Here is a 24,285-nt window from a genome sequence, read left to right as displayed (position 1 = left end):
TAATTGGCTGTAGGGCGGCCAGAGGACTGTATGGAATCTTGGAATTTGGGGTTTGACTGATAGGACCTGTATTTTGTATTCTATAAACAGTGAATGCTGGAATAACTCAGCTGGTCTCTTTTCATATTTGTTCAATCATGGGATGCGGGCATCGCTGGCTAGAGCAGCATTTATTGCCCATCCCTAAATGCCCCGTGAGAAGGTGGTGGTACGTCACCTTTTAAAAAAAATAAATTTAGAGCACTCAATTATTTTTTTCCAATTAAGGGGCAGTCCTGCAAATCTTTTTGGATTGTGGGGGTGAAACCCACGCAGACACAGGGAGAATGTGCAAACTCCACAGAGACAGTGACCCAGGGCCGGGATTCAAACCCGGGTCCTCAGCGCTGTAGACAGCAGCGCTAACCACTGTGCCACCATGCTGCCTGTACGTCACCTTCTTGAACCGCTGCAGTCCACATGGTGTTGGTCCACCCACAGTGCTGTTAGTGAGGGAGTTCCAGGATTTTGACCCAGTGACAGTGGAAAAAAAAAGGCAATTCTGTTCCCAGTGAGAATGGTGAGCGGCTTGGAGGGGAACTTCCTGGTGGAGGTGTTGCCATGCATCTGCTGTCCTTGCCTTCTAGGTGGAAGAGGTCTTGGGTTTGGGAGAAGCCTTGGTGAGTTGCTGATGTGCATCTTGTAGCTGGTAAGGCTGCCACTATGCATCGGTGGTGGAGGGAGTAGATGTTTAAATTGGTGGTCGGGGAGCTAACAATAGGCAGCACCTACGGGAAGAGTCACAGAGTTAAAAAAAAAAAATATATTTATTAAAGTTTTTTAACACAATTTTTCTCCCTTACAAACAATAACACCCCCCGCCCCCGCCCCGTAACAAAAATAAATGAGAAATCGCGCAGAGCAAGATATATACATGGCAAAATGATATATTTACACAGCTTTGTACACTGGCCCTCACCCGTACGTGCCAGTTTCCCCAACCCTTCATGTTATCTCTTGCTCATCCACCCTCCCAGGCAGTCCCCCCTCTCCTCCCCCCCTCCCAGGACGTGTCCCCCCCCCAACCCCCCCCCCCCAAGGTTGCTGCTGCTGCTGACCGACCTTCCTCTAACACTCCGCGAGTTAGTCTAGGAACGGTTGCCACCGCTTGTAGAACCCCTGCGCAGACCCTCTCAAGGCGAACTTAATCCTCTCCAACTTTATGAACCCAGCCGTATCATTTATCCAGGCCTCCAGGCTGGGGGGCTTCGCCTCCTTCCACATTAGCAAGATCCTTCGCCGGGCTACTAGGGACGCAAAGGCCAGAATGCCGGCCTCTTTCGCCTCCTGCACTCCCGGTTCGTCCACTACTTGGCTTGACCCGGACTTTCACCACCTGAGATATTGCTCCCGCCACTCCTCTCCAGAACCCCTCCAGTGCCAGGCATGACCAAAACATATGGACATGGTTCGCCGGACTCCCTGAACACCTTCCACATCTGTCCTCTACCCCAAAGAACCTACTCAATCTCGCCCCCGTCAAGTGCGCTCTGTGGACCACCTTAAATTGTTTCAGGGAGTCACAGAGTTAACACTTCAGCTTGATGACTTGCTATGAGATGCTCTGATGAAAGGTCATCAATCTGGAACGTTAACTCTGTTTGTCTTTCCAAAGGTGCTGCCTGACCACTTGAGTTTTTCCAGAGTTTTCTGTTTTTATTTCAGATTTCAATCAGTGTTTTGCTTTTGCATTCGTGATCCAATTTGTGTTGTCTGTCACTGTCTTGCCCTGTGACGAACGACATGTTAACATCACATCAAAGGTTTGGCATCTTTACAGGGAAATAGGTGGAACCAAAGTGAATGAATTTGACGTGTGGCAGCACTGAGTATAGGGGCAGCTTTATTAAAAGGGAATGGCTATTTTGGGAATGGGAATAATTCTGGGGATATGTGATATTTTGTTTGGGACGGTTAATGCTTGTTTATATTGCTTGTTCCAACTACTTATTGCTGATTATAACATGCTTGTTGACTGCTTAAGAATAACTGATGCTCTGGATTTGATTATTTTGGTCTGTTTGGAAAAGCTCTATAAACTCCAGGCTCCTTTGCTCCATTTGGCTGTTGAGGAATGTAGTTGTGACTGGTAGAGAGCCAGTGTTCAATCTGTGAGAGTTAAGGTCCTGTGTCGGTGCCAGTCCAGTTAAGTAAACTTTAAAGTTTCTCTGTGTGATGAATTTTAATTGCTGCGTTTACCTCCCCTGCCAATTCTGACAGCATAGCACTATCTGTAAAACCAATAATGTAATTTCCATGCAAATAATATTGCGATACGTATTTGGCATAAGTGGTGGCGTTTTACAATTATTTGTCTAAATAAGGAAGTTTGTTCGTGGCTAGTTATTCTCTTCTGTTTTGCAAGACATTGCTAGTCTCATTCAATTTCATGACTTATTCTTGTGTCCTGCCCCTGCCAGGAACCAGCTTTCCATATTCTGAAACCACTGCAGTCACTGTGAAGGTCCAGCTTTCTTCCCTGTACCATTGTTGTTGTGGGACCTGATGATAGGTCCTATTCAAGTAGGTTAGGTGACTCCTATGCCATTGCTCCCTTTCACAAGGGTAGAGGATGGTGATGTGCTGTGTGAGAGACGTGGTGATGCTCGCCCTGCTGTGTGAGAGACACAGTGATGTTTCCTTGGTCATTGGGTGGATCCCGTGTCAATTCTCCCTTGGCCATTGGGGTGGAGTTCAGTGACAATGCTCTCTCTACACTTTGTACCTGCCCACAGTGACATAACTAACATTGGAGAATGATAGGGGCCACATGCGACTCTTGGAGATACACTCTGGCTGCAACTTACCATACATGCAACTGATTTTAAACAGATTAACCAATTAGGTTATAATGAAACACAGTTAGCACATTTTAAAGACAACTGGCCTCCTTAAGTAACCGAAACTTGCAGAAATACATTACTGATGGAAAAGAAATATTTTCTTTAAATTGCTACATTTACAGTTATGAAGAAATTCTCCACTACAGTTTTTATGGCTACTGTCCCTCTTTTGCCGTGAAAATCATCTTGTTCTTCCTGTTGATTATATACCCTGTGCCTCCACTCATGTCTTCATCACACAAGCCAAGAGCCGCTTAACTATTGAACACATCCAGTACAGTGAGTCTTCCTGTACTGGGTCTTCCTGTCTTCTCTTCCTTCGTTTGTTGACAGCTATTCACTACTTTTCCTCAGTTCACCACTGCTCCTTGCCTCCTTTAATGGACCAGATTTTGTGGTCCGCCGTGAAGCGATCTTGAAGAAAGGATCTGGGGATCTTTGTGGTGTGCTTTTCCCCTTTCCCGACGTTTCCCCTTTCCTGACGACAGTTTGAATTTGGTGCCAAGTCAAGGGCATCTCTAGGCATCATGAGCAGCGATGTCAAACAGGGCAAGCAGCCAATCACATTGAAGTATTCTCACAGACAGCAAACCAGGAAGGTAAAAGCTCTCTACTCTTCACTTTTACTTCAAATATTTCACATCGTAAAATAATTAATTATGATCGAAGTAAGAGAAATGATAAAATATCATTAACGGCAAAAGGAAATTTTAGAATATGTGGAATTTTTGTATCATGAAGAAAAAAGTTGACATTTCACAAGTATAAAATTTGGCTTTGCAGGGCCAGTGAGGATGTTTTGTAGTAATTATAAACCTATTATGCTGTTAGAGACTCAGTTACTTCATTCAACAAGATGCAACTGAAGGCAGCACTGTGGTGCAGTGGTTTGCACTGCTGCCTCACAGCGCCGAGGTCCCAGGTTCGATCCCTGCCCCGGGTCACTGTCCGTGTGGCGTTTGCACATTCTTCCAGTGTCTGCATGGGTTTTACCCCACAACCCAAAGATGTGCAGGGTAGGTGGATTGGCCACGCTAAATTGCCCCTTAATTGGAAAAAATGAATTGGGTACTCTAAATTTATAGAAAAAAAAAAGATGCAACTGTTTGAAGGATTTTCACAGTGAGACTAAAAGTGTAAGCCTAAATGTTTTTGCGCGGTCTCTGATTTCCTGTTGATTGGATTGGATTGGATTGGATTTGTTTATTGTCCTGTGTACTGAGGTACAGTGAAAAGTATTTTTCTGCGAGCAGCTCAACAGACCATTAAGTACATGAGAAGAAAAGGGAATAAAGAAAATACATAATAGGGCAACATAACATATACATGATCTATGTCTATGGAGACTTCAATATGGAATAGTGTTGACTACCTGCCAGCAGGTTCTGGAGTACTGTGCTATCAGGCACATGCAGACTAACAAAAGATGTTGTCAGTCTCGATGGAGTAATGACTGCGAGCGCTGACTGTTTTGTTGCAAAATCCCGTCCAATGTGTAACCGTGGAGAAAGAGAGGTTGAGATAAAGATGTAAGCCTCGCGGATATTTGAGAAGAAAATAGTTCGTGTTCTTGCCATGGAACTGAACATCAGCATTGCCTCCCCGAAAGGAGTGGTGATCGCGAGGTGCCGATTAACTGGTTACATTGAGCAAATTCAAATATGGGACACTAAGGAGAAAGGAGCAGTGATTCATGTTCTGTCATGTTCCACATCCAGAGGATGTTCTTTCTTTTGCATGTTCAGCCTTTTCTAATTTGCTGAGCACATAAGTTTGACCAGCGAAATGTGCAGCTGATTATTGTGAGCCTGGTACCAATTATGTTGTGTTTTGTTTTGTATTGTGGGTGAGGTGAGGGAGACAGTCATGTCTCAAAATTCACCCCGCCAGCCTTTGCACGCTTGGGAAGACTGAGAAATTGCCCCCTGGTTGTAACAGACAAGTAAAAGATGTTCAATAATCCATTCTGTGCTCCAGAGCAGAGAGCAGGCTGGACACAGTCTAGCAGCCTGGAATTTCTTTCACTTACCAACCCAGCTGAAGGGAGGACTTGTTGGATCAGGAGGGAGCTCAGAATGGTGCAGCTCAGATCAAGTACTTTAATTCAACTAAACCATGCAGAATGGATAAGGGGCTGTTTTAAATGTTGTGTCTGGGCTAGATCTGCTCTCCGATTCAGCATCAAGCCGAAAGTGACCCCTGCACTCCTTACCATTGAAAGATTACCTTAAACTGCCTGAAATTGAGCCTTATAACAATGACCTGGGTAGGGGGTTGTAACAATGAAATCCTACGTTGTGTGATCTCACACATGTGTCGCTCATGTACCTGTACCCTATCTTCTGAAAAGGGCTAGATCGCATTCTAGTGGATCAGGCTCATTATAAATCGACAAGCTGATTTATTTTACGTACAATGTATGAGCAGAGTAATTTTTATGGTGAAATTCTAACTGCAATGAACTTTGTAACATAGAAAATAACCATATATGTAACACGATCCCCAAATACTCTTCTGAAGCTAGTCATTTTCCTGAAACCTGTTGACCCTTAAGTTAGAGAGCTCTCACTCTGTGTCTTATTTTCTTTTTGCATCTTTGGAGAGCCTATGTTTTCTTTCTTGGCTTGGCAGGAATCCAAAAGTTTGACCCCTTGACCCTCTCTGTGCTTGGTGATTAACCATGTTAACCTGCCAATCCACATGGTCCTGGTCCTAGATTTCAGACAACCAACCTTGGCTGAGTTCATGTAAACACAACCATTCCAACAAGTCACGTGTGAATGCTTACTGGAATGTTTTCAATGAAGAATCACTTTATCCAGCTGGTTTGGTGTGAGGGGGGGGAGCACCGTTCAGGATAGATTGACTGTTCCAGCATGATGTTATTCAGGGAATACAATCCTGGGTGAATTACACTCGATATGTCAACTTTGTTTCTCCCTCCACAGATGCTGCTGGACCTGCTGAGTTTATCCAGCACTTCCTGTTTTTATTCCCTCCCAAAATTCCTCTTGGGCTATAGGACAAAAGTGAACCCCACGACCTGACCAGGTTGAAACCAGAAAGTTTAAGGCAGATAATAAACTATTCTTCGCAGGCCGAGTGGAGGAAACCCTAAATCGATTTAGAGGCAGAGAAAAGAAGATTCAGAGGAGATTTTTTTTAAAGAGATATTCAAAATCATGAGGGATCTGGACAAAGTGGATGGAGAGAAACTGTTCCCGCTTGTGAAAGTGGGTAAATGAGAGGGCATAAATTTAAAGTAATCAGCAAAACACACTCAAATTAGAACCTCTTTATGTGTGTTTTTGTGGTAATGAAACCATTGGTGAACTAGCAGAGGGAAGGGCACTTTAGGAAGTTCATCATCACTATGTCACCGTTCCTCTTGTAAAAGCTCAATAGGATTTTTAGAAATGATAAACTTTATAATCTGATCTTTTGCAACTTTGAAAAATGAGAAGGACTATCCAAAAAGTACTTAAATCAATCCCTTCTTCCTACCGGAGTAGGATGAAAAAGGGAGCCATCACTGTTGTATTGCAGTGTAATTTAAATGCTAATGTTACTGCAGTATATGTCCTGTGTGACTATCTGGGTGTCATCATGTTGTGTTTTATTCTGTCCCTTTTTCAATCCCAAAGGAGAGGATGGAGCTGCCAACTCTATAGGTCCAGAAGAGGTTTAACCCAATCAATTGTCTTTTTGTGAATGTCATTGGGCGTTTGAGGCCATGGACCCAAATGTGCTGTTTGAGTTGTGTCATTCCAGTGGAATCAAATATCTGAAATGTGCTGATGTGAGGGGCATAGACAACACGTACTCCATGTGTAGACAGGTTGTTGAAACTGTGGGAATAGAATGTTATCATTTATTGCGAGGGGCATTGAATACAAAAGTAGGGAGGTTATGCTTTTTTGTACAGGGCACTAGTGAGACCATATTTGGAGTACTGTGTACAGTATCGGTCTCAGTATTTAAGGAAGAATGTAAATGCATTAGAAGCAGTTCACAGAAGGTTTACTAAACTAATACCTGGATTGGGTGGGTTGATTTATGATGAAAGATTGGACAGGCTAGGTTTGTATTTCACATTGATGAAGGTCGGGGATGGATGTGGTGTATATGGATTTCAGTAAGGCATTTGATAAGGTTCCCCATGGTAGGCTCATTCAGAAAGTAAAGGGGCATGGGATACAGGGAAATCTGGCTGTCTGAATACAGAATTGCCTGGCCGAAAGAAGACAGCGAGTGGTAGTGGATGGAAGGTATTCCGCCTGGAGGTCAGTGACCAGTGGTGTCCCGCAGGGATCTGTTCTGGGACCTCTGCTCTTTGTGGTTTTTATAAATGACTTGGATGAGGAAGTGGAAGGGTGGGTTCGTAAGTTTGCCGATGACATGAAGGTTGGTAGAGTTGTAGATAGTGTTGAAGGCTGTTGCAGGTTACAACGGGCCATTGACAGGATGCAGAGCTGGGCTGAGAAGTGGCAGATGGAGTTCAACCTAGATAAATGTGAAGTGATTCATTTTGGAAGGTCGAATTTGAATGCTGAATACAGGTTAAAGGCAGAATTCTTGGAAGTGTGGAGGAACAGAGGGATCTTGGGGTCCACGTACATAGATCCCTCAAAGTTGCCACCCAGGTTGATAGGGTTGTTAAGAAGGCGTAAGGTGATTGAGTTTAAGAGCTGCGAGGTTTTGCTGCAGCTTTATAAAACCCTAGTTAGACCACACTTGGAATATTGTGTCCAGTTCTGGTCGCCTTATTATAGAAAGGATGTGGATGCTTTGGAGACGGTGCAGAGGAGATTTACCAGGATGCTGCCTGAACTGGAGGGCATGTCTTATGATGAAAGGTTGAGGGAGCTAGGGCTTTTCACACCAGAGCGCAGAAGGAAGAGAGGTGACTTGATAGAGGTGTACAAGGTGATGAGAGGCATGGATAGAGTGGATACCCAGAGACTTTTCCCCAGGGCGGAAATGGCTGTCACGAGGTGACATAATTTTAAGGTGATTGGAGGAAGGTATAGGGGAGAGTTCTTTACACAGAGGTCGGTTCTTTACACAGAGACTGGTGGGTGCGTGGAATGCACTGCCAGCAGAGGTGGTGGAGTCAGAGTCATTAGGGACATTTAAGCGACTCTTGGATAGGCACATGGACAGCAGTAAATTGAAGGGGTGTAGGTTAGGTTGATCTTAGATTAGGATAAATGGTCGGCACAACATCGTGGGCCAAAGGGCCTGTACTGTACTGTTCTATGTTCTATGTATCTGCTGGAGTTTAAAAGAGAAAGAGACAACTAGATTGAAACATATAAAATCCTGAGGGGTTTGGGTCTTGACAGGGTGGATGTGGAAAGGATGTTTTCTCATGTGGGAGCGTCTAGAAAAGGGGTCACTGTTTAAAAGTAAGATCTTAGGGCAGCACGGTGGCGCAGTGGGTTAGCCCTGCTGCCTCACGGCGCCGAGGTCTCAGGTTCGATCCTGGCTCTGGGTCACTGTCCGTGTGGAGTTTGAACATTCTCCCCATGTTTGCGTGGGTTTCGCCCCCACAACCCAAAAGATGTGCAGAGTAGGTGGATTGGCCACACTAAATTGCCCCTTAATTGGAAAAAATTAATTGGATACTCTAAATTTATTAAAAATAATTAAGGCCTTGCCCAATTAAGACCGAGATGAGATGATATTTTTTCTCTCAGAGGGTTGTGAGATTGAAATCCTGTTCCTGAAAAGGCAGTGGAAGTCTTTGAATGTTTTCAAAACAGAGGTATATAGATTCTTGGTAAACAACGGGGTGAAAGGTTATGGGGAGTAGGTGGGAGGTTACAATCCGATCAGCCATGACCTTATTAAATGTGAGGGGCCGAGTGGCCTACTCCTGCCCTTGATTCATATGTTCGTATGCGCATCTGAGCGAGTTAAATTGGGCCAAATCCACATCCTTTACTCCAACACAATGAAACTGTGATATTGGAAACTGCAGCTCGTCACAATGCCTTTCTGCTTCAAAAATGACTTTACATGGACGGCACGGTAGCACAGTGGTTAGCACTGTTGCTTCACAGCACCAGGGTCCCAGGTTGGATTCCCAGGTTGGGTCACTGTCCAAGTGGAGTTTTCACCTTCTCCCCGTGTCTGCGTGGGTTTCCTCCGGGTGCTCTGGTTTCCTCCCACAAATCCTGAAAGACGTGCTGTTGGGTAATTTGGACATTCTGAATTCTCCCTCCGTGTCTCTGAACAGGTGCCGGAATGTGGCGACTAGGGGCTTTTCACAGTAACTTCATTGCAGTGTTAATGTAATGCCTAGTGAGAGTAAAAAAAAACATTTGTGCTCAGAAATCCCTTGTTGGTGATTTTTTAAGTGTCTATGGCATTTAAAACCAAATGGGAGAAATTGGAACCAATTAGTGGATTTGGACAGAGGGGAGGCAGGAAGCGGGAAAGAGGACGTGCTCCACAGATGAAACAGTTGGGGAGCTCCTCTCTGCTCCTTCAGGTTGACAGCAGGCCGAGGCAGGCCAGCAGCACGGTTCAATTCCCGTACCAGCCTCCCCGAACAGGCGCCGGAATGTGGCGACTAGGGGCTTTTCACAGTAACTTCATTTGAAGCCTACTTGTGACAATAAGCGATTTTCATTTCATGGTCTGGGCTATTCTTTGAGATGACTACTCATTGCTGATTGGCATCCTTTCTCTCTAGGACCATGGTGGAGCAGTTGACTATGATGTGTTGGTCCCTGTTGGGCATTCTGCTTCCAGCTCTCGTTGTTGCGGCGCCTCCTCCCATCAATAAACTGGCGCTGTTTCCTGATAAAAGTGCCTGGTGCGAGGCAAAGAATATCACCCAGATAGTTGGCCACACCGGATGTGAGTCAAAGTCCATCCAGAACAGGTAGGTATAAAAAAGCATCACTGTATCCGAATAGCCATTCAAATTGCATTTGAGTTAAAGAAAAATCTCCAAATGTGCGATCTATCTGGACCATCCCAATGTTTAGGAAATATCTATATTCCTCAATGTCTTTTCCAGCCCTCCAGCAATCTTTTTCTCCAGTTGGTTAACCATCTTCTCCTTAGAGATTATGGTTACAGTTAGCCCCCACTACATTCTCGGAAAAATTCAGTGTGTACACCCATCATCCTCAGTTAGGGGTAAGAAGTCAAATTAGGAGGACCTTTATTACCCAAAGAGTCATCAATTTGGGGAGCAGCTTCCGAGGGAAGGTCATCAAAGTGCACAATATCAATAAGTTCATAGAACCATTGCATGGTATCATCGCTTCTCAGCCTTTTGGCTAAGATCAAGTGTAGTATCTGCTCTGCCTTTTGGCCCAGATCTGGTATGTCTCTCTTGTGGGGACCATGAATTGGATTAAATTTGAATTTGAATTGGTTTTTGGAGCAGGCAAGGAGCTGGATTAGGGGTTTGCCCCTGACCCCACTCTGAACCCTGGCTTTGTAACTCAGGAAAAGTAATTAAAAAAAAAAGAATCATTGCATGTTTACAGCACAGAGAGAAGCCATTCCAGTCATCAGCAGGAGCAATCCACACAGTTTCACCCCCCCCACTTCACTCTATTCCCGTAGCCCTGCAATTGTTTTGTCCTCAAAGTACTTATCAAGTTCTCTTTTGGAAACCATGATTGAATCTGCCTTTGGGAAAGTACATTCCAGATCAAAATTTGCTTCCAATCATCAATAGACGGGTGTCCTCTTGTTCCACACCCTCCTGCCAATGGGAAATGTTTTTTCTCTAAATGCTCTGTCGAGACCTCCTCATGATTTTAAAAACCTCCGTCATACCCCCTTCTCTGCTCTGAGGACAACGACCCTGGCAACCCCAACCTCTCCACGTAATTAAAATCCTTGGTCTCTGGAACTATTCCGGTAGATCTTTTCTGAACCTTCCAGAAGGCCTTCAGGTGCTTCCCAAAGGCACAGTTGGGTGGATTAATGCAGAAGAGAAATAGAGGGATATGTGGGTAGTGCAAAAGGGCTCAGTGGGCTGATTAGTTTTCTGCTGTTCCTCAGGGCTGTTATTTTAATATGTTTTGGGAAAGTGACACAGAGAATTTAATTGTGTGAGCTGCTTTGTAATAAAGATTAAAGGCCGTCTATTATCCAGCGATTTGTCTCGGCTTCAGTAAGTGGAGATCTGGAAATGGATGAATGATAATTTTAACATTCAACATTGATCTTAAAAAAACTGCTGTTCATGTCAATCTGCCATAAAATGACACATTCTTTCTTGAAAATACCTCAGCTGTTCCTGCAGTGACTCAAACAATCCCGGCCAGGTGGCATCAAGGGGTGAGAGGCTGCAAAGCATTTATACCCCAGTGTTGCAGATTTGGAGTCTTGGGCTGTTTGCTGCTTGAACTCAGCAGCTGGATGTCTAATGGCCTTGATGAGGTTTCAATTGGCCGGCTCTCTGGTGACAGATGTGGTGCATCTGCCCTTCATCTGGCCGGGCACATAGTGGGAACAGGTTGACTGTGTGAATGAGTGCTACGGTACCCAGTGACACAGTGATGGACTGTCAGTCTTCCTAGAACTGCAACTTGTAAAAGGCATCATTAAAATATCACACCATTCACAGGGAATCTGGGGTCCTAGTGCTTGGATGAAGAGTTGTTTCATTGTGAGGTACTTCCATTTAGTGGCCTGTTCCCTTTGTTCCAGCGATTCATTCCATCGTGAAATATAATAAGTAACATTATAGATTAGCTTGCCAATGGGGCAGCACGGTAGCACAAGTGGATAGCACTGTGGCTTCACAGCGCCAGGGTCTCAGGTTCAATTCCCCACTGGGTCACTGTCTGTGCGGAGTCTGCACGTTCTCCCCGTGTCTGCGTGGGTTTCCTCCGGGTGCTCCGGTTTCCTCCCACAGTCCAAAGACCTGCAGGTTAGGTGGATTGGCCATGATAAATTGCCCTTAGTGACCAAAAAGGTTGGGAGGGATTATTGGGTTACAGAGATAGGGTGGAAGTGAGGGCTTAAGTGGGTCGGTGCAGCCTCGATGGGCCGAATGGCCTCCTTCTGTACTGTATGTTCTGTGTTCTAATGCTGTATATCTGGGCTCACATGGAGAATTGTCCCATGAGTGAGGGAAGTGGGTAAAACACTTTAAAAGTGCGAACAATTTCATGCCATCTTTCCAGGTGTAGTTGAACAATAATCGCCGATTTATCGGATAAAGGGATTGGTCCAGTTTTATTGCAGTAAAAATTAATTATCATCTTCATATAAGAACAATTTGAGTGATATAACAACATACCCTGCTTTTGTCCCTCCCTCAGAGCATGCCTTGGCCAGTGTTTCAGCTACAGTGTGCCCAACACTTTTCCACAGTCCACCGAGTCCCTCGTTCACTGTGACTCCTGCATGCCAGCACAGTCCATGTGGGAAATCGTAAGTAACTGTTTGTCTCCCAGTCTGATGACCTGCAATCTGTCTTACCCCTAAGTCCCTCCTACCTGATCAAAAAGCACAAGCAGTTACATTTTCTGCATGGTATCCTGTCTTATCTCTCCATTTTGTCTATCACTATGGTCAGTGCCCCTCTGATCTTTTCCTCTGTTGTTTCCCAAATACCCCATCCCATGCACTCATCATAGAATCCCTACAGTGCAGAAGGAGGCCAGTCATTCCAGCGAGTCTGCAATGACCCTCTGAAAGAGAGCACACCCAGGCCCACTCCCCCACCCTATCTGTGTAACCCCGTAACCTCATCTAACTGTTGGACACTCTGTAATGCAGAAGGAGACCATTCGGCCCATCGAGTCTGCACCCTACCTGTGCCTAATAACCAGCCCTATCCCTGTAACCCACCTAACCTTTGGACAATTTGTCATGGCCAATCCACCTAACCTGATCATCATTGGAATGTGGGAGGAAACCGGAGTACCCGGCGGAAACCCAGGCAGAACGTGCAAACTCCACACAGTCACCCAAGGTCGGAATTGAACCCAGGTCCCTGGCATTGTGATGGAGCAGTGCCAACCGCTGTGCTTCCCTCACAAAAGCCGAACACAAGAACACATGAAGCAGGAGCAGGAGCAGACCATCGAGCATGCTTCGCCATTCAATATAATCGCGCCTGATCTTGGACATGAACTCCATTTTCCCTGACAATTTCATTGTTCCGATCAATAAAGACTCATCGCGCTGTCTCCGACGCTAACCACAATCCTTCCCCAGGACCTCAAAACTCTGGAGCCCCTCACCACCCTCCCTCAGTTTTCCTAGACTCCTGCAAACTGCAGTCTTTTAAATTCCAAACTTGAGAATACCGAGTTAGCACTGTTGCCTCACGGCGCCAGGGTCCCGGGTTCAATTCCAGACATGGGTGAGTGTGTGGAGTTTGCACATTCTCCCCGTGCCTGTGTGGGTTTCCTCTGGGTGCTCCGGTTTCCTCCCACGGTCCAAAGATGTGCAGGTGAGGTATGCTAAATTGCCCAAAGGTTAGGTGGAGTTACAGGGATAGGGCGGGGGATTGCACATAGATAGGGTGCAGACTCAATGGGCCAAATGGTTTCCTTCTGCGCTATAGGGATTCTATGAGTCACCGCACTCTGAACTACCTCCTTATCCATTCACATTGCTCTCCTTCTGTTCAACTGGGTTCCTAAATAGCCATTGATTTTTTTTTTAAAATGCAATCCTAAAAATTTGAAATGTTGTATTAAAGGTGTTTGTGGCTTGCGTTACAGGTAATGTTGGAATGTCCCGGCAATGAGAAAATGCCCAGAGTGGACAAACTAGTGGAGAAAATTGTACACTGCAGCTGCCAGGCATGTGGAAAGGAACATCGCCAAGATTCCCAACTTTTTAATGTCATTGTAAATGAGGAAGAGGCCTCTGCTCCGGAGCTGGTTGGATCGCCCCAGATTGTTCACCATGACGAGCAAGTTGCCCTCAAACATGGCAGAGAAGAAGAGTAGAGAAAAAGAGACTATGAGACAAGAAGAAACAAAAAAAAAAAGAAGTTTTGGTATCAAATTCTAGTTTGGTTTATTTGTTGAACTTTAGGAAGAAAAGCAAAATATAACAAAAATTTTTTTTAAAAAACATGCAGACTTATTTAAGGAGAAAATCTTTAAAGTATGCCATTTGTTGTAGAAATTAAGCGGGAATCCCAATCAAATACTAATATATACCTCCCCAAGATCCAGCAAAGTATAATTAGAATTTGGTGATCAGTGTTGGGTTCTCAACGTCTGTAATTTCGTAAGTCTGTTTTTATTTTAAGACCACAGAAATTTCTCTGTGCAGCCGTTTCAAACATATTACTGTTTGTACAGAAAATTATTGTTTATAAATCTTGTAAACTTTTTTTTCCAAAATCCTCCTTTCATTTAATTTCCTGGTGATTAAAGATTTTGCAGATACAAGAGAGTGAAGAAATAACACAGACAGACAAGATATAGACACAAAGGGAGGCAAACAAAGGCGCACAGACATACACTGAGAAAGGAGGGAGACACACATATGGAGAGGTAAACAGATCGGGAGACAGACGCAGGCACCAGGCACACATGTACACACACACACATGCACGTGTGGACTCACACACCTAACACACGCAGGTACACTCACGCATACTCATGCACACACTCGCATGCATACTCATGCATACATACACACACACGCAAAAACACATGCATTCACACATGCTTGCATACACATTCACATGCACACACACACAAAAACACATGCATGCACAGATGCACATACATGCAGAGAAAAACATAATTCGAGCAGACAGGCAGAGGCAGACACCGAAAAAGAAAGCGCTAGCGAGATCAAATTAAAACTCTACACCCACACAACACTTCAGAAGGAAATGCAAATTTCGTTAAGATAAAATTATGTATAATGAATGTGTATTTTTGACATGTAAGGAGCACTGAAATTGTGATGGGTGTTTGGAACACAATGAAAAACTGAACCTCTGGTTTTCTGGGCAAAGTCTGTGTGGCGTGGGCAGAGAGGTTGCAAATGTTCCAGTTTCAGTCCTGGTTGTCTGGTCCATTAGCTGATACCAGTTTGGCCTGGTGTGGGGAACCCGTAGCATCTCAAGCAGGGAACAGGAGAAAAGGGTCGGTTAAGGTTTCCACTTTTGATCAGGGTTCAGCAGCCCCTGCTGATAAGTGTATGGTGTAAATGTCAGGTAGGACAGAATTGTCCTTGGCTCTGATGCTCCCACGATTGAATACCCTGCTGATAGTCTCTGCTCAGGTTCCTGAGGAGAATGACGATGTGGCCGAGATACCAGAGGGTGACCAGTGCTTCAACAACTGCAACCAGCAAGAATCACCCTCTTCGAAACTAGAGATAAACCAAAGTGGGTGGGATGGAAAGAAACGCGGGAAGAGGGTATATAGTTCTCATCTGGTTTTATTAAGATTATTCTGTACTTGTATTCTTTTTATAAACTGTGTGATTTTATTCCAATTGAGTATATCTGATTCCCTTCCTTGATTCTGTAAGATTAAATTCAAAGATTATAGGGGTCCGATTTAACTCGCCTGGTTGCAACCAAGCAATTAAAATGGAGCATGGAAATTGCCAAATCCTTCCCCCAATCTGGTCCATTGCAATTGTAAATATACAGATCAATCTTCATTAACGCCGAGTGCCATTTTAACCTCTAGTCTGAACAACGGAGGAATGGTAAATAAAGCAAAACCTTTCTACAATGTTCTCTTCACATTTCTGGCAGCAGTTTAATTATAAGCTTCAATTATCACAAATTACATTTTCTACTTGCAGAAACCAGACATTTGTATGATAACAATTATAAAAGGGAGTGGGGGGGGAGGGGGAAACCTTTCAGAGAAAGCAAAGAAGATCAGAGGAAAACATTTCTTCAGGTGCCACAAGGGAACCTTGGGTCTCCTCTGCCCCAGGATGCCTCCAGCCCCCACTCCGGTGTGTATTTCCTCCTGAGGCACCTGCCTTGTGCTCTGGGTCTGTGGTGGCTTCCTACTGTCTGACTTTATCGACTGACATACTGGCTGCATTGGTTAACACTACGCTGAGGCCTAGCTGTTTCAGTCAAGCCTGCCTACTGCCTACTGATGGATACAGCAGCTAGCTTGGCTGAATTCCTGATGAAGATGAAAATCGAAGGGCGGCACGGTTGCGCAGTGGTTAGCACTGCTGCCTCACAGCGCCGAGGATCCGGGTCTGATCCCTGCCCCGGGTCACTGTCCGTGTGGAGTTTGCACATTCTCCCCGTGTCTGCATGGGTTTCACCCCCACAACCCAAATGATGTGCGGGGTACGTGGATTGGCCACACTAAATTGCCCTTTAATTCCATTTGTTTTTAAGAAGATTAAAAACAAGATTGTGGTGTCTCCTCAGATACTGGTTGCTTATATAGAGATTCAACTGATCTCACCTGGGCCAGTGATACAGCCATGGCCACTGCTCCAATTCACGCTCTGGTGATCCATGCACAAAGCACGAATTATGGGCAGTGGGTAAAGAATAGAGTTGGGCTTCACTGTGATGGCCTCAGTGGCCAGATAGCCTGATAATGTTCACTGTCAGATTTGTAAGGAAAGAATGACAAGTTGGTGAGGTGTCAGAACAATGCGAGCTTACCTCAGGCTCAATAATCTATCATCAAGTCTCCTCACCACACTAGCTCACAACAGCTCTCCTGAGAGCCAGAGTGACATAGGAACATACATATGAACATATGCACTAGGACCAGGAGTGGGCCACTCAGCCCTTCGAACCTGCTCCACCATTCAACAAGATCATGGATGATCTGTTGTAACCTCCCATCTACACCCAGTAACCCCTCACCCACTTATTTATCAAGATTCTGACCACATCCGCCTTAAAAACATGCAAAGTTCCAGAGACTCACGACCCTGTTGAGAGCAAATATTTCTCCTCATATCTGTGTTAAATGGGAGATCCCTTATTTTGAAACAGTGACCCCTAGTTCTAGATTCTCCCATAAGAGGAAACTGCTCTGCACATTCACCCTGTCAATACCCCTCGGGATCTTAAAGGTTTCAATCAAGTCACTTTTAAACTCTAGTGAATACAAGTTTAACCTGTCCAACCTCTCCTTATAAGACAACCCACCCATTCCAGGTGAATGAAAATTAAAGTTGCCATCGTCCTCGAGGACCATCGACAGCTCTCCATTTTTGATTTAACTTGAGAGTCAACACACTCAGACAAGGGGTGGGGTTGAGAAGGATGGATTAGTCTATTAAACCTCTGAACTGCTTCTCAAGCTTTTACATTTTTCCTCAAATAAGGGGCAAAATTCTCCCCCAACGGCGCGATGTCCGCCGACTGGCGCCCAAAACGGCGCCAATCAGACGGGCATCGCGCCGGCCCAAAGGTGCGGAATGCTCCGCATCTTTGGGGGCCGAGCCCCAACATTGAGGGGCTAGGCCGGCGCCGGAGGGATTTCCGCCACGCCAGCTGGCGGAAATGGCGTTTGTTGCCCCGCCAGCTGGCGCGGAAATGCGGCGCATGCGCGGGAGCATCAGCGGCCGCTGAAAGTTTCCCGCGCATGCGCAGTGGGGAGAGTCACTTCCGCCTCCGCCATGGTGGAGGCCGTGGCGGAGGCGGAAGGGAAAGAGTGCCCCCACGGCACAGGCCCGCCCGCTGATCGGTGGGCCCCGATCGCGGCACCGTGGGGGCACCCCCCGGGGTCAGATCGCCCCGCGCCCCCCCCCCCCCCAGGACCCTGGAGCCCGCCCAGGCCGCCTGGTCCCGCCGGTAAATACCAGCTTTGATTTACGCCGGCGGGACAGGCAATTTCTGGGCGGGACTTCGGCCCATCCGGGCCGGAGAATTGAGCGGGGGGTCCCGCCAACTGGCGCGGCCCGATTCCCGCCCCCGCCCAATCTCCGGTACCGGAGACTTCGGCGGGGGCAGGGGCGGGATTCACGGCGGCCAACGGCCATTCTCCGACCCGGCGGGGGATCGGAGAATGACGCCCAAGGTGACCAATATTGTGCATTAAATGCTCCAGATGTGGTCTCACTAGTGCTCAGTACAACTAAAGCATAACCTCCTTACATAGAACATAGAAAAACATAGAACATAGAAAAATACAGCACAGAACAGGCCCTTCGGCCCACGATGTTGTGCCGAACCTTTGTCCTAGATTAATCGTAGATTATCATTGAATTCACAGTGCAGAAGGAGGCCACTCGGCCCCTTGAGTCTGCACCGGCTCTTGGAAAGAGCACCCTACCCAAACTCAACACTTCCACCCAACACCAAGGGCAATTTGGACACTAAGGGCAATTTATCATTGGCCAATTCACCTAACCCGCACATCTTTGGACTGTGGGAGGAAACCGGAGCACCCGGAGGAAACCCACGCAGACACGGGGAGGACGTGCAGACTCCTCACAGACAGTGACCCAAGCCGGAATCGAACCTGGGACCCTGGAGCTGTGAAGCATTGTGCTATCCACAATGCTACCGTGCTGCCCTTGAGAACAAATAAATCTACACTATCATTTTACTGTAATCCATGTACCTATCCAATAGCTGCTTGAAGGTCCCTAATGTTTCCGACTCAACTACTTCCACAGGCAGTGCATTCCATGCCCCCACTACTCTCTGGGTAAAGAACCTACCTCTGATATCCCTCCTATATCTTCCACCTTTCACCTTAAATTTATGTCCCCTTGTAATGGTTTGTTCCACCCGGGGAAAAAGTCTCTGACTGTCTACTCTATCTATTCCCCTGATCATCTTATAAACCTCTATCAAGTCGCCCCTCATCCTTCTCCGTTCTAATGAGAAAAGGCCTAGCACCCTCAACCTTTCCTCGTAAGACCTACTCTCCATTCCAGGCAACATCCTGGTAAATCTTCTTTGCACCTTTTCCAGAGCTTCCACATCCTTCCTAAAATGAGGCGACCAGAACTGTACACAGTACTCCAAATGTGGCCTTACCAAAGTTTTGTACAGCTGCATCATCACCTCACGGCTCTTAAATTCAATCCCTCTGTTAATGAACGCGAGCACACCATAGGCCTTCTTCACAGCTCTATCCACTTGAGTGGCAACTTTCAAAGATGTATGAACATAGACCCCAAGGTCTCTCTGCTCCTCCACAATGCCAAGAACTCTACCGTTAACCCTGTATTCCGCATTCATATTTGTCCTTCTAAAATGGACAACCTCACACTTTTCAGGGTTAAACTCCATCTGCCACTTCTCAGCCCAGCTCTGCATCCTATCTATGTCTCTTTGCAGCCGACAACAGCCCTCCTTACTATCCACAACTCCACCAATCTTCGTATCGTCTGCAAGTTTACTGACCCACCCTTCAACTCCCTCATCCAAGTCATTAATGAAAATCACAAACAGCAGAGGACCCAGAACTGATCCCTGCGGTACACCACTGGTAACGGGGATCCAGGCTGAATATTTGCCATCCACCACCACTCTCTGACTTCTATCGGTTAGCCAGTTCGTTATCCAACTGGCCAAATTTCCCACTATCCCATGCCTCCTTACTTTGTGCAGAAGCCTACCATGGGGAACTTTATCAAATGCCTTACTAAAATCCATGTACACTACATCCACTGCTTTACCTTCATCCACATGCTTGGTCACCTCCTCAAAGAATTCAATAAGATTTGTAAGGCAAGACCTACCCCTCACAAATCCGTGCTGACTATCCCGAATCAAGCAGTGTCTTTCCAGATGCTCAGAAATCCTATCCTTCAGTACCCTTTCCATTACTTTGCCTACCACCGAAGTAAGACTAACTGGCCTGTAATTCCCAGGGTTATCCCTAGTTCCTTTTTTGAACAGGGGCACGACATTCGCCACTCTCCAATCCCCTGGTACCACCCCTGTTGACAGTGAGGACGAAAAGATAATTGCCAACGGCTCTGCAATTTCATCTCTTGCTTCCCATAGAATCCTTGGATATATCCCGTCAGGCCCGGGGGACTTGTCTATCCTCAAGTTTTTCAAAATGCCCAACACATCTTCCTTCCTAACAAGTATTTCCTCGAGCTTACCAATCTGTTTCACACTGTCCTCTCCAACAATATCGCCCCTCTCATTTGTAAATACAGAAGAAAAGTACTCATTCAAGACCTCTCCTATCTCTTCAGACTCAATACACAATCTCCCGCTACTATCCTTGATCGGACCTACCCTCGCTCTAGTCATTCTCATATTTCTCACATATGTGTAAAAGGCCTTGGGGTTTTCCTTGATCCTACCCGCCAAAGATTGTTCATGCCCTCTCTTAGCTCTCCTAATCCCTTTCTTCAGTTCCCTCCTGGCTATCTTGTATCCCTCCAATGCCCTGTCTGAACCTTGTTTCTTCAGCCTTACATAAGTCACCTTTTTTCTCTTAACAAGACATTCAACCTCTCTTGTCAACCATGGTTCCCTCACTCGACCATCTCTTCCCTGCCTGACAGGGACATACATATCAAGGACACGTAGCATCTGTTCCTTGAACAAGTTCCACATTTCACTTGTGTCCTTCCCTGCCAGCCTATGTTCCCAACTTATGCACTTCAATTCTTGTCTGACAACATCGTATTTACCCTTCCCCCAATTGTAAACCTTGCCCTGTTGCACGTACCTATCCCTCTCCATTACTAAAGTGAAAGTCACAGAATTGTGGTCACTATCTCCAAAATGCTCTCCCACTAACAAATCTATCACTTGCCCTGGTTCATTACCCAGTACTAAATCCAATATTGCCCCTCCTCTGGTCGGACAATCTACATACTGTGTTAGAAAAGCTTCCTGGACACACTGCACAAACACCACCCCATCCAAACTATTTGATCTAAAGAGTTTCCACTCAATATTTGGTAAGTTAAAGTCGCCCATGACTACTACCCTATGACTTCTGCACCTTTCCAAAATCTGTTTCCCAATCTGTTCCTCCACATCTCTGCTACTATTGGGGGGCCTATAGAAAACTCCTAACAAGGTGACTGCTCCTTTCCTATTTCTGACTTCAACCCATACTACCTCAATAGGGTGATACTCCTCGAACTGCCTTTCTGCAGCTGTTATACTATCTCTAATTAACAATGCCACCCCCCCACCTCTTTTACCACCCTCCCTAATCTTATTGAAACATCTATAACCAGGGACCTCCAACAACCATTTCTGCCCCTCTTCTATCCAAGTTTCCGTGATGTAGTTCCAAGTACCGATCCATGCCTTAAGTTCACCCACCTTATTCCTGATGCTTCTTGCGTTGAAGTATACACACTTCAACCCATCTCCGTGCCTGCAAGTACTCTCCTTTGTCAGTGTTCCCTTCCCCACTGCCTCACTACATGCTTTGGCATCCTGAATATCGGCTAGCTTAGTTGCTGGACTACAAATCAGGTTCCCATTCCCCTGCCAAATTAGTTTAAACCCTCCCGAAGAGTACTAGAAAACCTCCCTCCCAGGATATTGGTGCCCCTCTGGTTCAGATGCAACCCGTCCTGCTTGTACAGGTCCCACCTTCCCCAGAATGCGCTCCAATTATCCAAATACCTGAAGCCCTCCCTCCTACACCATTCCTGCAGCCACGTGTTCAACTGCACTCTCTCCCTATTCCTAGCCTCGCTATCACGTGGCACCGGCAACAAACCAGAGATGACAACTCTGTCTGTCCTGGCTTTTAACTTCCAGCCTAACTCCCTAAACTTGTTTATTACCTCCACACCCCTTTTCCTACCTATGTCGTTGGTACCAATGTGCATCACGACTTCTGGTTGCTCCCCCTCCCCCTTAAGGATCCTGAAGACACGATCCGAGACATCCCTGGCCCTGGCACCCGGGAGGCAACATACCTTCCGGGAGTCTCGCTCGCGACCACAGAATCTCCTATCTAGTCCCCTAACCATTGAATCTCCTACAACTATTGCTCTATTGCTTTTCTATTCTCCCCCCTTCCCTTCTGAGCCCCAGAGCCAGACTCAGTGCCAGAGACCTGGCCGCTAGGGCCTTCCCCCGGTAGGTCATCCCCCCCCAACAGCATCCAAAACGGTATACTTGTTTTGAAGGGGAACGGCCACGAGGGATCCCTGCACTTCCTGCCTGTTTGTTTTTTTCCCCCTGACTGTAACCCAGCTATTCTTGTCCTGTACCTTGGGTATGGTTACCTCCCTATAACTCTTCTCAATCACCCCCTCTGCCTCCCGGATGATCCGAAGTTCATCCAGCTTCAGCTCCAGTTCCCTAACACGGTCTTTGAGGAGCTGAAGTTGGGTGCACTTCCCGCAGGTATAGTCAGCGGGGACACCGGTGGTATCCCTCACCACCCACATCCTACAGGAGGAGCATGTAACTGGCCTAGCCCCCATCCCCTCTGACCTGACAGAATATAGCTGCCCTGTGGACTAACTAGATCTCCGCCCTCCGACCCTGCTCCCAGTCAGCTACACTTTCTGTAAACTCCTGACTCTCTTCGCACTCTTTGCGGAAATGTCGGAAACAAAATGAAAGGAGCACCTTACTCCCTCCTCACCTAACTCCCTCGGTCACCAAACTCTCACTATCGCACTCAAATGCACCAAATTCAGCACTCCCTCGGTCACCAAACTCTCACTATCGCACTCAAATGCACCAAATTCAGCACTCCCTTGGTCACCAAACTCTTACTATAGCACTCAAAATGCACCAAATTCAGCACTCAGTGCAAACAAAGTCTGCACTGTAGGGGATCACTTTTATACTGTGAATCTAGCCTCTGAAAACTGGCCTAATCCAATTAACTAATTAACAAGCTCCGGCTGCAAGTGCCTACAAGTAGAAGCCTGTTTAAAGCTTATTGAAAATTCACCTTCTTCTAAACCAAACAGCAACTTTTAAGTTAATTAACTAAATAAAAGAAAGACTAAACTTTAGATAAAAATGAAGCCTTATACTCCCTCGGTCACCAAACTCTCACTATCGCACTCAAATGCACCAAATTCAGCACTCAGTGCAAACTTTTGTATTCAATTCCCCTCACAATAAATGATAACATTGTTTTAGCTTTCCTAATTAGTTGCTGTGCCTGTATACTAGCCTGTTGTGATTCATTCACAAGGACACCCAGATCCCTCTGCATCTCCGAGTTCTGCAATCTCTCACTTTTTAGATGATAAGTTTTTTGTTATGTTCCCTGACACTAATCTGTGAGGTACTTGGCACAGCTTCAAGTGCAACTTAATTAAGAAGGATGACCATTTGAGTACAGCAATTGTACCGAGCTTATGTTAATTCTCGCCATTTCCAATAACTGGGGCTTTTATTCACAGCCTGGAGTGTTTACAGGATGGTTTTCTTGACCAATATGTGGAGGAACTGTTGCTAACTTTTGGTTGGTTCAATTGGCTCTGTTTTATAACCTTTGCTCTAGAGTCGCCAGGTATCTTTATGATACCGCCACAAGGTTCAAGTTCAAGTAATGATCAATAACTCAATACACCAATTAGTAAGATTCAAATCAAAGCACATTTATTATACACAGTAAATCACTACTCATGCATAAACTCTACTTTCTAGGCTATTTCTATAACTAACAGGCCTATACTTAGCTTCGGACTGGCCCACCAGGTCAGGGGTACAAATAGCCTTTCGTTCGGGTTCTGAGTCTGCGGGATTCAAAAGCTGGTATGGACTGGGAGCTAGGAGCGCCTATCTCGTAGCGAGCGTTGACTTGAGACTTACTTTCTTGGAGGCCGCCGGACAGTTCACTCTCAGGGGTTGCTTCGCATTGCTGAGTGACCCTGTCAAGAAGGACGATTTGAACTTGGGGGCTTTACTTTATAGTCCCCATGGGCTTCCCGCCCTTCGGGGTGGACCCCGTACCTGGTTTCAAGTGATTGGACTTCGTTCAGGTTCGATTTCTCCAATGCTGGAGCGGTTCCCTGATCGTTGGGCGGTCTTTAAGTGTCCGTTAACCTCTTTTGTGTTGGCTCCTGCTGGCGCCGAGGAGTCTGGCTTGGCTTTGTTTACCTTAAAATGTTTTGATTGTTCCCGGGGATCGCTCATTACTATGTAGATGGCTGCTACATTACTATGCAGATGGCTGCTTGTATCGATGCTGTCTGGATTTCTGCAGAGTCTAATACACAGTAAACGTGTACCTGCTAGTTTTTGCCTGTGTTGGCTGAATTTCCCTTCAGCCTTTGCGGTTCTCCATTTTAAGTCGGGAAGTGGCCAACTCAGGTGGCTACAGAACCAACTAGAGAGCAGGCCTTCTTTGACTGGGTACTGTGTAATAAGAAGGGAATCATTGCCAATCTGGCTGAATGAGACCCCCTGGGGATGAGCGACCATAACATGATAGAATTTTTTATCAAGATGGAGAGTGAAGTAGTTGATTCGGAGACTCGGGTGCTGAATCTTAATAAAGGGAACAATGAGGATATGAGGCGTGAGTTG

At 46.0% G+C, this 24,285-nt stretch overlaps 2 protein-coding genes and 1 pseudogene across 6 annotated transcripts in view; all 3 read left to right on the top strand.

Moving 5' to 3' along the window:
- nbl1 (NBL1, DAN family BMP antagonist) overlaps positions 1-15,583 on the top strand; it is a 43,708-nt gene extending 28,125 nt beyond the window's left edge. For 4 of the 5 annotated variants that reach the window (XM_072478255.1, XM_072478254.1, XM_072478258.1 and 1 more), the window contains 3 exons: positions 9,583-9,774; positions 12,182-12,293; positions 13,595-15,583. In XM_072478255.1, the coding sequence (XP_072334356.1) occupies positions 9,587-9,774; positions 12,182-12,293; positions 13,595-13,825 (531 nt within the window). In that variant the 5' untranslated portion in view covers positions 9,583-9,586 and the 3' untranslated portion in view covers positions 13,826-15,583. Of the gene's footprint in view, positions 1-2,114; positions 2,185-9,582; positions 9,775-12,181; positions 12,294-13,594 lie in introns of those variants that run through there. The other variant, XM_072478256.1, reaches the window with a different exon arrangement.
- On the top strand, positions 10,158-10,363 carry LOC140393396 (U2 spliceosomal RNA; annotated as a pseudogene).
- Positions 15,048-24,285, top strand: part of htr6 (5-hydroxytryptamine (serotonin) receptor 6) — a 33,286-nt gene continuing 24,048 nt past the window's right edge. Inside the window, exons 1-2 of the mRNA XM_072477737.1 lie at positions 15,048-15,228; positions 16,252-16,370. Of these exons, the coding sequence (XP_072333838.1) occupies positions 15,048-15,228; positions 16,252-16,370 (300 nt within the window). The remainder of the gene's footprint in view (positions 15,229-16,251; positions 16,371-24,285) is intronic.

Source organism: Scyliorhinus torazame, chromosome 16, assembly GCF_047496885.1.
Source record: "Scyliorhinus torazame isolate Kashiwa2021f chromosome 16, sScyTor2.1, whole genome shotgun sequence".
NCBI classification, from domain to species: domain Eukaryota; kingdom Metazoa; phylum Chordata; class Chondrichthyes; order Carcharhiniformes; family Scyliorhinidae; genus Scyliorhinus; species Scyliorhinus torazame.
Note: the sequence above shows the minus strand (reverse complement) of the source record. Positions and strands in the feature narration are given on the sequence as shown.